Below are 12,823 nucleotides of genomic sequence, written 5' to 3' on the forward strand. Positions count from 1 at the left end.
CTTCTTCTTGGCGTAACATCCCTACTGGAAAAAATCCTGCTTCTCAGCATAAGTGTTTTATGTGCACTTCTACTAGTATATACTGAAATTTTTCTCTGCCAATCATTAGTTTACATATGTATATCGTGTGGCAGGCACGAAGATACTATATGCGCATGGGAGTAAGAGTAATTTCCCTTACGAAACGTTCCTAGGCAAACCATAAATCGAGCCCGTCATCCTCTGCATGGTCATGCTAAATGCCTTTGGGGCCAGCTATGGTTATAGGGGGCCCAAATGAATAGTCATATTGGTTCCACGTGGTCACCGGAGTGGCCACCGGAGCAATCCATATTGTATTACTCTCAGATTATTACAATAAATGTAGGCTTTTGACGGCTCAATTTTTATTATTTATCGTAACTGTAATGTTCTAATATATAAATGAACAAATGAAGATCTCGATCTTTTTAGGCCACTAGAGTGACCACCGGAGTAACCCCAATTGTGTTACTTCAATTTTCTGCAACAAAAGTAGGCATTCGGAAGCTCACCATACTGTTGTGAGCGTTTTTTTTTAATTCTGACTTTCTTGTGTATGTCTCGTGAAATAATAAAACTGTAATATTTCTGCCAGATTATGATGCAAGATTTTGTCATTATCTACCGATGCGTGATAATGTTTGCACCATCGTACAAATAGGTTTCCCGTATCATCTGCAAACACACTGGACTGGTCTAGCCACACATGTTAGAATATACGATATTCTCGGGATCATCATCTAAAATGTGCTGTAGGTGGTTGAATTTAGATATGTCGAAATGACATCTCAGCACTGACTATGATGTGAGTTAGAGCTTACGTGCATGCAAAGAAATCCAAGACATTATTGTGTGTGATACGGGATACGGGAACCTAATTTGCACGATGGTGCTAACATTATCACGCATTCGGTTGCATCTACGAAAGAAAAGTAAAATAATGACCGATAGATTGTTAGGTGAATAACTAAAAAGGAGCCAAAATTGTATAGTCACTTACGTCATTCTGCAGAATAACAACAACATAGCATAACATTACAGTTCCGGGTGTATGATAGTATTCGAGAGATTCCATAAAAAATGGAGATTCCAAAATAAAAATACCGGAAATTCATGAGGCAGTTCCACCTAGAATTTTTCCAGGACTTCCTCTAGGAATTACTTATGGTGTTGCAAGTATGATCACGTTTCTTTACCAACAAATGTATAGATTTGTAATTTTTTGTTAGTATTCTCACAACAACAATTATTGTAGATGCAGCAATCTTACTATCAATGAGTGCACTCTCACTGGAAATGAACTCAAAAATAGTTATTGCAAATTATAAAATACAAAGATGAAGAAATGAGGAGGTTTCATACCTGTTGGAGGAAGGATTGTTGAAAATTGCTCTATTCCAGCGGCCTTTTTCATCTCTGGTGAAAATTGAAAAAATCCATCGGAAGCTCCCACGATTATTGCTATAGGAGTTTCACTTGGCATTGCGGCAGAATTTCTCTCACAGAGTTCAAACAAGAATCTCTCACGAAGTCCCACCTATTATTCGTCTAGAAGTGCCCGCAGGAGCTCCTGCAGGAATTCCTCTAGATCAATGGTGCTCAACACTTTACGCATTTCATCAACAAAATTGCTTAGTACTTATCGAAAACCATTTCAATAACAAGCAAATTTGTATTCAAACTGAAGCTAAGTATCGAAGTTATTTTGTAGTATAGTACTTTTTCGATTATATCACGAATAAAAAAAAATAATCGCGTGATATACTGGAGCGTGATAAAATTAAAACATATATTTTGCGAGTGTTTTTATTACTTTAAATACACCTAAATACAAAAAAGCAAATAAAAACCGAACGAAACATCAAACCACGCAATAGAAATTGAAAATTTCAAGCAGCATTTTGAAAAAAAAAATTAACCGACCGTCAATAAATATCAAGGAGTCATCCTAGACTGTATTTATGCTGCATTGTAGAGCAATATGAAGATATCCCTTCAACGCCTCAACTAACTAGTGAAGACGAAATGGAGCCACATGAAATGGAATGCATTAAGTCTGAAATGGCACTTAATAGTTTCCTCGAGTAAGCAAGCAATAAGTAGCATTTTCAGTCTTGAGTATTATTTAAGTTATGACATCCATGCATGGTAGCAATTGATCATTTCATAACAGCCGTTTAAGTGATTTTAATGGTCTATTCTGACGAACATCTTTAAATTCTCTTATGCTAGGAATCTTTCTAAGCTTATATGAAGTTGCGAACGGCATTCTAAAGCTTGAATTTTGACAAACCAACTTTGATTGAAATGAGTAAAAATTGCAGTTTTATATAGCTTTCCGTTTGTTAGGTAAATATTTGAGATGTTTTAGAATGCGATTCTAGATAATCAATTGGCATATTGGTAGTTTTAAATGGGTAATTTGTATTTTTTTAGGAGTGGTTTCCCTTAGACTGATCAAAACTGGTGAACGAACGCTACTAATGTGCAAAAGTAGCATACTTATGACAATTTATATGTCCTACTTAGTTTGAAATATGTACTCGAAAATATTTCTATCAAATATCATAGCGTGATAAAATCGAAAAAAATACCGTGCTTGAATCGAGCGTGATATAATGGAGCGTGATTAAATAGAACCGTGACAAAATCGAAAAACCACTGTACAAGGTTACTACACTTAGTTTTGTAACTTTTCGTAATTTGACGAACTTTGGCAAATATGAGTGCTATTGTTTTACTCAATCGAGGATATCTCCAAAGATTGAAAATATAACTAAGGATTTTCTTCACAACGTCTAGAGGCTGCCACGCAAATTCTCTCGCCAGTAGTAATTTTTTGAACTAAGAACTGTTTCCGAAGTTACAACGGAAATGCCTCTAGGAGTTTCTCAGGAAAATCCTCTAGGAGTTCCGTTACGAATTCTCTTAGGAGTTCCAAATAGATTTTCTGTAGAAGTTCCACTGATTGTTTTTTTTTTCTACTTCCATTAATTATTTCTTTAGTAAATCCACTGAGAATTCCTCTAGGAGTTCCTGTCGGAATTTCACTGGCAATTCTGCTCAAAGTTTCAACGGAAGTACTTCCAGTTACAGAGGAAGTTTCACTCGAAGATCCTCTGTGAATACTTGTGGGAACCCCGCCAATTTTATGAATTAGTAGTAGTTAATCCACCTTGAATCTATCCAGCAAATACACTGTGAATTCCTTCAGTGCATTCACTGGAACTCCTCTAAGACTTCGAGCAGAAATTCTTCTGGGAGTTACAACAAGAATCCCTCTAGGAAATCCACTAGGGATTCGTCAAGGAGTTCCAAAGAGAATTTCTCTAGGAGTTGCATCGATTTATTTCTCGAAGCTCCATCGGGAAGTCTGGCAAGAGTTTTATCGGGAATTCTTCTGATATTTTTTCTCGAAGTTCCACCGAAAATCTCTTCAGAAATCGTTCTTAACGTTCCAAAGAGAATTTCCCATTCTCTATGTGTTTTTCTGAGAGATCTGAGAGATCCATCAGCTTCCAAGAGTTTTGCTGTGAATAACTGTAGGAGCTTTGCAACACATATGCTTCGTGAATTCCTCTAGCTCCTCCTGAAATTCCACTTGAATTTTCAATAGTTACACCGGATATTCCTCTATAATTTATAGTAGGCACACTCAGAGGAGTTTCACCGAGAAATCCTCTAGGAGTGCCACTAAATGCTCAATGTTTCTGGTTTATAGTTTCTATGGATGCTCTACATGGAATTCTTCAAAGACTTTTATTCGAATTTTTTTTTTTGGGATTTTCATCGGGAATCCCTCTAAGATTTCCTATTGAAAATCATCAATGAGCTTTACCGGGAAATTCTGTGAAAAAAATTACCAGGCGTTACACCAGTAATTCTACCAGAAGAGAATTTTATTATTTTATTAATTTGAAAAAAAAAACACTAACAAACGTAGCTGCATAGCAGTTTATAGAACAAACGACTTTGGACGAATGCTCTTTAAGCTCTTATACAGCAAAAATGTTAGTTGGGAATTCCTCAAGGACTTCCACAGGAATTGTCTTCCATCTCTAATTCTTCTAGGGTTTCTACTAAGAATCTTTCTAGCAGAAAGTTCTTCAGTAGATCTCTAGAATTTCGTTCAGTATTCTCTCAGGATATTTCTTCGGGTGGTCGTCCGAAAATTCCTTCAAGAGTTCCTTCGGAATTTTTGCCAGAAATTTTCATAAGTTCCGAAGGAGATCGACCTGACAATTCCTTCAATAGATTCTCCGGGAAACTCTTAGATAAGTTTTCCGCGGAAATTTTAAATGATTTATCGGTGAATCCCTCAAGGAGAGATACCCGGTTTGACTCCTACAGAAATTTCCAGTGCATCTTCTGGAGAAATTCCTGGTGAAGCTTTTGGAGTGATTCTCAGTATAACTTCTATTTCTAAAGCACGGAAAACTTCATTTTCTAAAGTACGGAATCATTTTATAATCAATTATTTGATCACTTTGATTTGATGATTATGAAGTATTGTTGATCTCTTGCGAGTAAAACTTCGCCGTTTGACACACACATTTTTACATTCACAGTTTCTTACTGTTTGACCTGGCAACACCCGTTTTTTGCAACTCCAGAGATGTACAGGAAAAACTTATAATTAATAAGATGGCACAGAATGTTGCTAACTGACAGCCCAACAGACATTTTTGCTTCTATACTACTACTACTACTCTTAAACAAACTTTAGCTTAAGAAACCCATCTGTACATATGTACGTTGAGTTATTTGAATTTCATAATTTGACCACACGGATTGGTATTACCGAAAATTTGCACTTCAAGTGAGTCGTTTTCGAGCATCTACCTCTACGTAGTTACCCGTCGTATCAAATAGAATGCGAACGACGCGTTTGATCGCCTTCCAGGTAGCATTGTTCTTCCTCTACAAGTGGTTGAGGAAGCGTTGCCTGTACGATAGGCAAACAGTTTCAAACAATAAACAAATCGCTTTCGCTCTTCGTACATATGTACAATAGAGATGGTTATATTTGCGGTTTAGGGGAAGATGATATAGATCGATGAGATTAGAATTGAACCTTATGACAACTAAGTTGCCGGGTCATTAATTGGCTCGGTAGCTTAGTTGGTAAAGCACTTGTCTAGCGAATAAGGGTCGTGAGTTCAAATCTCACCTGAGCTGTGGATTTTTTCCCAATTTAACCAATAATTTACCCATCTGTACATATGTACGTTGAGTTATTTGAATTTCTTAAGAAACTGTTATTCAGCTAGTGATGTTCTTGGGGAATTGAGAGATAAAATTTGTGAAAAAAATAACACGTTTTAGTAAGATTCGAACCCATGACTCCGTATTCGTTAGACCGATGCTTAAACCAACTAAGCCACAGAACAAGTAACGATTCTGCGCAATAGAAAGTCAAACTGACTCCGAGTGCGGGTTCCAGAAGCGTTACGCAGGAGTTTTCGGTCATTTTCGAGGGTCTTAGATGCGTGACATGGAGTCCGTGGGGACTTAAGAGGAAATTTGGAGGCATTTCTGGAAGATTCAGAAGATTTTTGGCGGGTTTCAAACGCGTTTTAACGGGTTTCAGATGCGCTAAGTAGAGGGCGTTCTCAGGCTTGTTCTCAGGGGTTTTGGAGGGTCTCTGGTGCGTAGCATGGGCTCCAAGGAAGTTTTAGGGGGATTTCGAAGGCATTTTAGGAAGTTTCAGAGAATTAAAAAAAAAAACTCTTCATTAAATTTCTCCAGAAATCCTCCAGGACTTTCTCCAAGAAACCCTCTAGGAATTCCTTAATAAGTTCCTCTATGAATTCTTCCAGGAACTTTTCCAGGGATTTCCCCTCCAGAGATTCCTCTACAATTTTCATCCAGGCATTCCTCCTGGGATTTCTCTAGGAATTCTTCCCAGTAATCTTCCAGGCATTCCCCTTGAAATTCCACTAGGAATTCCTACTGGCATTGCTCCAGGCATTCCTCCAGGAGTTGTTCTACATTATGGCATCCAGAAATTGCTCCTGGAATTCCTCCAGGAGTTTTACCAGAAATTCTTCCGGGAATTTTTTCAGGAATTTCTCCTGGAATTCCTCCAGGAATTTCTCCTGAAAATTTTCCACGAATTTCTCCTAGAATTTCTCCAGGATTTTCCCCGGGAATTCTTCAAGATTTTTTCCAGGCATTCTTCTTAAGATTCAATCAGGCATTCCTGCCGGAGTCCCTCAAGGCATTTTTCTGGACTAACTCCAGGCATTCCTCCAGGAGTTCCTCCAGACATTCCTTAAGGCCTCCCTACACTGCTTCAGGGATTTCACCCGGAATTGCTGCAGGAATTCTTCATCAAGGGATTTCTTCTGAAATTTCTTCTGGGACTTCTCCCGGAATTCCTCAAGCGATTCCTCTAGACTTTCATTCAGGGATTTATCAGTGATGTGTCCAGGGATTCTTTCGGGGGTACCACCAGAAATTCCTTCAGGAATTCTTACAGGAATTCCTTTAGGAATTCCTCCAAGGGTTCCTCCAGGAATTCTTCCAGAGATTTCTCCAGGAATTGCTTCATGGATTTGTCTAGGAATTGCTCCAGAAATTCCCTTAAGGAACCCTTCAAGGATTTCTCAAGAGGTTTCTGCAGAAATTTCTCGAGGGATTCCTCTAGAGATTCCTCTCAGAATGCCTCTAGGGATTCCTCCAAGAATCCATCCAGGAATTTCTCCCAGAAACCCTCCAGGGTTCCCTCCAGGAATTCTTCCAAGGATTCCTTCAGGAATTCATCCAGTAATTTATCCAATAATTTATTCCTTTAGGCGTTCCTCCAAATATTTCTTCGGGGATTCCTTTAAGAATTACCACAGATATTTTTCAGGAAATCCTTCATGCATTCTTTCAGAAATTCCTCAAGGTATTCTTCTAGGAATTCTTCCAGGAATTCCTCCAGGGATTAATCCAAGAACTCCTTCACGGGTTTTTCAGGACTCCTACCAGCGATTGATTCGAGAATATTTCCATGCATTGCTCCAGGAATTCCTGTTGTAATTTCTTTTAAAAAAATCCTCTCGGAATCACTTCAAAAATTTAATCAGTGGTTCCTTCAGAAATTCCACAGACTGAACAATCACAAACATGAGACAACGGACAGCACACGAAACACGCAGTGATTCGATGGAGAATTTTCCGTTTGATGAAAAGCTTTCACCGACTGAAGCGGTAATCGAACCCACACTCCGAGGCTTACGAAACGACCAGACGATTGACGTCCCTAACCGCACGGCCACGAAACCCACCATCTTTTCAGGGATGCGTCCAAAAATTACTACTCTCAATTTTTCATTTAGGTAGGCTTCATTTAGGTAAAATCTATTTAGGTCCCTCCATTTAGGTAACGTTACCTAATTAGAATTTGATTGAGTTCAGCATCACTTCTGACGTTAAACCCGACATCAACCTATCATACATCTGTTATTATTTTGGCCACAAAACCCAACAGTTGCTCGATGTTGGTCCAACAATAGCCCAACATACGATAAAAATATACCTGACTTTGACCCAACATTCAATAATTGTTCAGTCTGGCTGAACTTTGCAGGGGTTTTTCGTGTTTCGTGTCCAGCTAGTCGTTTGAATGACAATTCTGAGTTGACACCCTCCAAAACCCCCGGAAAAATCCCTCCCCTCCTGAGGGGAGTGAAAGTCCTCTGAATCTCCGCATGACCCCTTTAAATCTGCTATTCACTTTACCTTCTTTAACTTCTTTGCAACCTTGTACTCCATATAGGTAATGAACTGAATCCATTTAGGGATGCCTCCAGGAATACCTGCAGATTTTCTAGAAATTATTCAAGGATTTCTAGAGAAATTCTTCCAGCGATTTGTATTGCAATTCTTTAAAATAATATTACAGGTACACATGAGCCAGGCAATTCTCCAAGTAGACATTTCACAAGTTTCTTCAAGAAATCTTTTAGGAGTTCATCCACGGATTGGTTCAGAAGTTCATCCATGAATTTCTTCTACAATATTTCTGGCAAGGAATTCCTTTAGAAATTCGTCCTGTGATTCTTTCAGGAAAAATTCTTGCTATTTTTCTCCAAAACAATGCTTCTAGATGTTATTCATGGATTTCGTCAGGAACTTCTCCACGGTTTCTTCTAGGAGTTTTTTTTTCCAGTGATGTTTTGACAGTGACCCGATACAAATTCCTTCAGGGATTCTTCCAAAATAAATGTCAAGTGGAGAGGACCTGGTTGGATGGTTAGAACACGTGACTATCACGCAGAGGACCTGGGATTGAATCCCACTCCCGACAAACTCATAAAATGTGAGTTCTTCCTTCGGAAGGGAAGTAAAGCGTGGGTCCCGAGATGAACTAGCCCAGGGCTAAAAATCTCGTTAATACAGATATAAAAAAAATAATAATAAATGTCAGCAGATTCCTTCAAAATTTCTCCCGGATATGTCTCGAGGGTTTCCCCCAACGATTGTTTTGGGACTTATCCTAGGGATTTCATTCCGAAATTTTTGTTGCCATTTCTCCAAAAAAAATCATATGAAATTTCTCCAAGAAATTGCCTAAAAATTTTCGAGAGATTCCTTAAGGGGCCATTAGACTGTTTGTCATTATGACAAATATTTGCCATTGAAGTCCGACAATTATCCAAGGTTCCTTTAGGGGATTCCATCAAGATTTTTTTTTCAATAATTCTTTCAGATATTCCAGCAGGGGATCCTTCAGAAATTCACCCAGTCAAGACTCTTCCGAGATTCTCCTTAGAATTCCTCCCAAAATTTCTCTAGGAAATGCACCAGCATTTGCTCTTGGAATTCCTCCATGAATTCCATCAGGAATTTCTTTTAGAAAATATTTCCAGCCACTCATTCAAGAATTCCTTCAGGTGAATTCTAGGATGTTTCCAAGGATTCCATTATTTCAGAGTTACAATAACGTGGCTACTGAAGGTTTAAATAATACTTTCAGAAGGTAGTGCTATCATTTACAATGTTATCATGTTGGGGCAAAAGTTCGAGCGGGGCAAGAATTTCTTTTGAAATTTTTGAGCTCAATCCAACTTGTTTTATTTTTCGGGTGTGAAGGTTGTGCGAAACCTTTCAGAATTAGAGTCTTTCACTCCAAAAATTATGAACATTGATTAATATTTCAAATTATTATGACTAAATGTTCATTTTTGATCAAAAATTTGCAATTGGCAATGATATTTCCATCACGTGGATTGGAATTGTAATGAATTTGAATTCGGTATTTTATTTTGGGGCATAACTAGGTGTACTTTGAAGATGCTTTAGCAAGTTGAATTTGTTGCTTAAAAGGTTTAAAAATCACATATCACACATAGCGGGGCAAAAGTTCGAGTCATGTGGCAACTTCAGGTAAAACATCAAGTAAATTTGCCGTTTTATCTGGATGTGACAAAAAACTACTAATTTATGGTATGATTAATTAAACCAAAGACGTTAAACCCTAATTATGGTAAAATCCCGATCAAACTTTATCAGCCATTCCATAGAAAAAACTTGATGGGTTTGTTGTTCATCGAAAATAATTAGACCCGCATTTTATTATTTCGTCATTAGGGTGGGGTGACCAATTTTCAGATAGGGTGGTACTAAAAGTCAAGGTTTATAAAAACTAAAAATGTTCAATAAATCACCGATTTTAAACTTCTTCTTTTTTCGTTTGAAAGCTATTGAATTCTAGTTTTTAGGAAAAATTAGTTGAATGGGCCAAATTGTGTTTTTATGCAAAAATATGCAAACATATTTGTTTTTTCACGTTTTTAAGGTCTCGGGACCAAAAAGGTTCCCTGGATTTATATTTTTATCAAAAAAATCAGGAAATTTGGCGTAACATGTAAAAAAATCAGAGATGTATGTTTTTTAGTTTTAAGGATATAATTGGTTCAAAAGTTATGATTTTTTGAAAATTTTTGGTTTTTAAAAACCCTGATTTTTAAGACCATCCTATCTGAAAATTGGTCACCCTAATGACGAAGTAAGAAAATACTAGTCTAATTATTTTCGATGAACTACAAACTCACCAATTTCCACGATAATCGGAGTCGCACTAATCGTTTTTCTATGGAATGGCTGTTATAGTGTATTCCACATCAAATGTCAATTGGTTTCAGATATTCCTACACAGATCGAAAGAAGAGTGTAAAGTTCTGTGAAATATGATGCACATAATTGGAGCGTGGGAAATCACAGAACTTTACATGACATATCATGTAAAAGTCATAAAATATCATGTAAACTTCCATTATATGTAATGTAATTCAGCATGACTCTGAGTGTTTACATGACATATAACACATATTTACATGATATATCATGTAAACCATCATAACATTAAGTTTACACGACTGAAATGAAGTTAACATGACGTGTAAATCTCATTATTTTTATTTGTGTATAACTAAAGTGTCAAAATATTGTGTTATGGTTAGCTAAAGTCGACAAACACAAGATTCGAACTTTTGCTCCAGCGGTGGACGCACTAATAAAACGTATAATAACTAAAAATCGAAAAGACTTTTGGCGTAATTTTGTTCAGCAAAGTTTTAGCTTGTGGATGGTAGAATCACCAAACGGAATACATTTATTTTTATCTGCTCTGGTTTTTTGAAAAATATTTCAACTAGGGTCTAACTTTTGCCCCATCTTACTCTACAAATTAGCTAAGGTTGCTAGTTTGAGAAACGCTGATGTAGAAATTAATAATAGTTTGGATGACCTAGAACATCGCAACTGATATTTTAATGTTTGCTAAACTGCCATAAGATTTCCTGGACATAGTAGATTACATATCGCAGCTCAGTATGAGGTAAAAAGATACTATTACACCCGTAGACTTTATGATGTAAACTCAAGGGCAGTTTGGATAACGTAGCACATCCGGAAAAAATATCTCTCTTTCATCATAATTATAGAAATACGTACGTTTACAAAACTGTATAATAATGCTTAGAAAATTTTAAGCCCCAAATGGTTATGAGGAAAGAGAAATTTAACTATAAGTACTATAAGTAAAGTTTGTTGTATGAAAATAAGCAAATGATTGACGATTCCAATTCTTAGTGGCACCATTTTTTCTCAATCGATAATACTGAATTCCATAGACATTACGTGTATATTCCCAAAATATTGTGACTGTCAAAAGTCTCTGAAGTGTGCAAAACCACAATCAACGTGCAAAGTACCATCGGAATGTGTTTCAACTTCAATTACAACCCGAGATCAATCTCTTTTTTTTCACACCATGACAATGCAAGTGCTAAACTCATCTATCACTATCAATAGCAAAAGGTGACATAGTGACAAAAAGAAAAACGCAAGAGAACCACTCTCTCTTCATATATCCACAAAAGCAACGACGAACGATGAAAACAACAACAGCTCTACTCCGTATTATCAAACACACCGACTGAGAACGAGAACGCCTTTTGCTTGGGTGGGATACCAACAACAGAGCAACACTCTCAAACACCCACACCCAAACATTCCGACGCAAACACACTGCTGGCGGAGAAAGAGAACCTCAGGATCTCCGCCGTACCATCGTGCATGCCATATCCCAAAAGCTGAACTATCAGAAAATCGATTTTTCCCCTAAACGCAAGCGAGCAAACGAGCGAACGAGCGAAGGTGGTGGTGGGGGTGTGTGACGAGGAAAAATCGAATCCGTAACAGGAACGACCTGTGTGGTTATAAAACCATGACGACATGCTGGAAAGAAAAATCAATTTTTTTTTCTTGGATAATCACCCAACAGACTGCTCGCAGGATCACCGTTGGCCGCATCACGAACCCGATCGGGTCGAACGCACCGCCAGCTTTGCCACCTCCGTAGGCGCCGCCGCTGAAATCCATCATTTTCGTTATGTGCTCCGTTTTGAGGCCGTTTGCTGAACCCTGGTCCACGCGAAGAAAAAAGAACCTCAGAAGTGTTCACTTCCACACACGGTCGACCACCGCAGGTTATTCCGAGCGGACTTGGGTTTGTCCGAAAGAGGCAAACGGTATTCGCCCCAGTTCACACTTATGACCACACTTGTAAATTGCGATTCGACACTTCACACTTCTGTTGAATATGACTGATTTGCACCCAATCACACAATCCAGAAAAGACGTTCGCGAACGCACTTTTGACACGACCCGACGACACTCGATTGACTGGACTAACTTGGACCCACTTGCAGATATGATAAGTACTGTCTGTTGTAGATGGCTGGCCTTCGGAATGTTTTTCCACGCACCACGGTTTGCAAAAGGGAACTGACTGCTGATGACACAGTGACTACTAGGAAGTCCACTTGTCGTCGTCGGGAGAGTTATCCCACGCGAGATCCAGCCCAAGTCAGTGTTCTCTGGGCTCTCCCATCCTGGATGGATCAGAATCGATACCTGCCTCCACCATGGGGGGATAGTGAGAACTCCCTCGCCACCTCCATCATCCATGACGCGTGCTGACCCTTTGCTTTGAGTGAGGGTGGTTTACTGGGTGATGAGAATGCAAGAGAGCAAATTCGCGCGCGCTCCCACGAGTACGAGTGCACTACGCGGGTGACATTGAGTCAAGGTTTGTGTTTGTTGGGGCTGCTAGGAAATTCTTGGGAGAAACTTACGGGAATCCAAACAAATCGTTTTCATGGGAACTCGTTGCTCCTTTTTGCAGGGGTGGATTGAAGTATAGATGAATGATGTTTTGCACGAGAATGACATCCGGGATAAAACATCGTTAAGAACAAAATTTGTTCCATGACAATAATGTTTGATTGATCGGTTAAATCCAAAGTCA

At 38.4% G+C, this 12,823-nt stretch overlaps 1 protein-coding gene across 1 annotated transcript in view; it reads right to left on the reverse strand.

Annotated features, from left to right (window-relative positions):
* LOC109410652 (synaptogyrin) overlaps positions 1-12,473 on the reverse strand; it is a 32,654-nt gene extending 20,181 nt beyond the window's left edge. The window contains exon 1 of the mRNA XM_019684186.3: positions 11,791-12,473. Within this exon, the coding sequence (XP_019539731.1) occupies positions 11,791-11,898 (108 nt within the window). The 5' untranslated portion in view covers positions 11,899-12,473. The remainder of the gene's footprint in view (positions 1-11,790) is intronic.
* Between the last annotated feature and the right edge of the window lie 350 nt (positions 12,474-12,823).

This window comes from Aedes albopictus, chromosome 3 (assembly GCF_035046485.1).
Source record: "Aedes albopictus strain Foshan chromosome 3, AalbF5, whole genome shotgun sequence".
NCBI classification, from domain to species: Eukaryota; Metazoa; Arthropoda; class Insecta; order Diptera; family Culicidae; genus Aedes; species Aedes albopictus.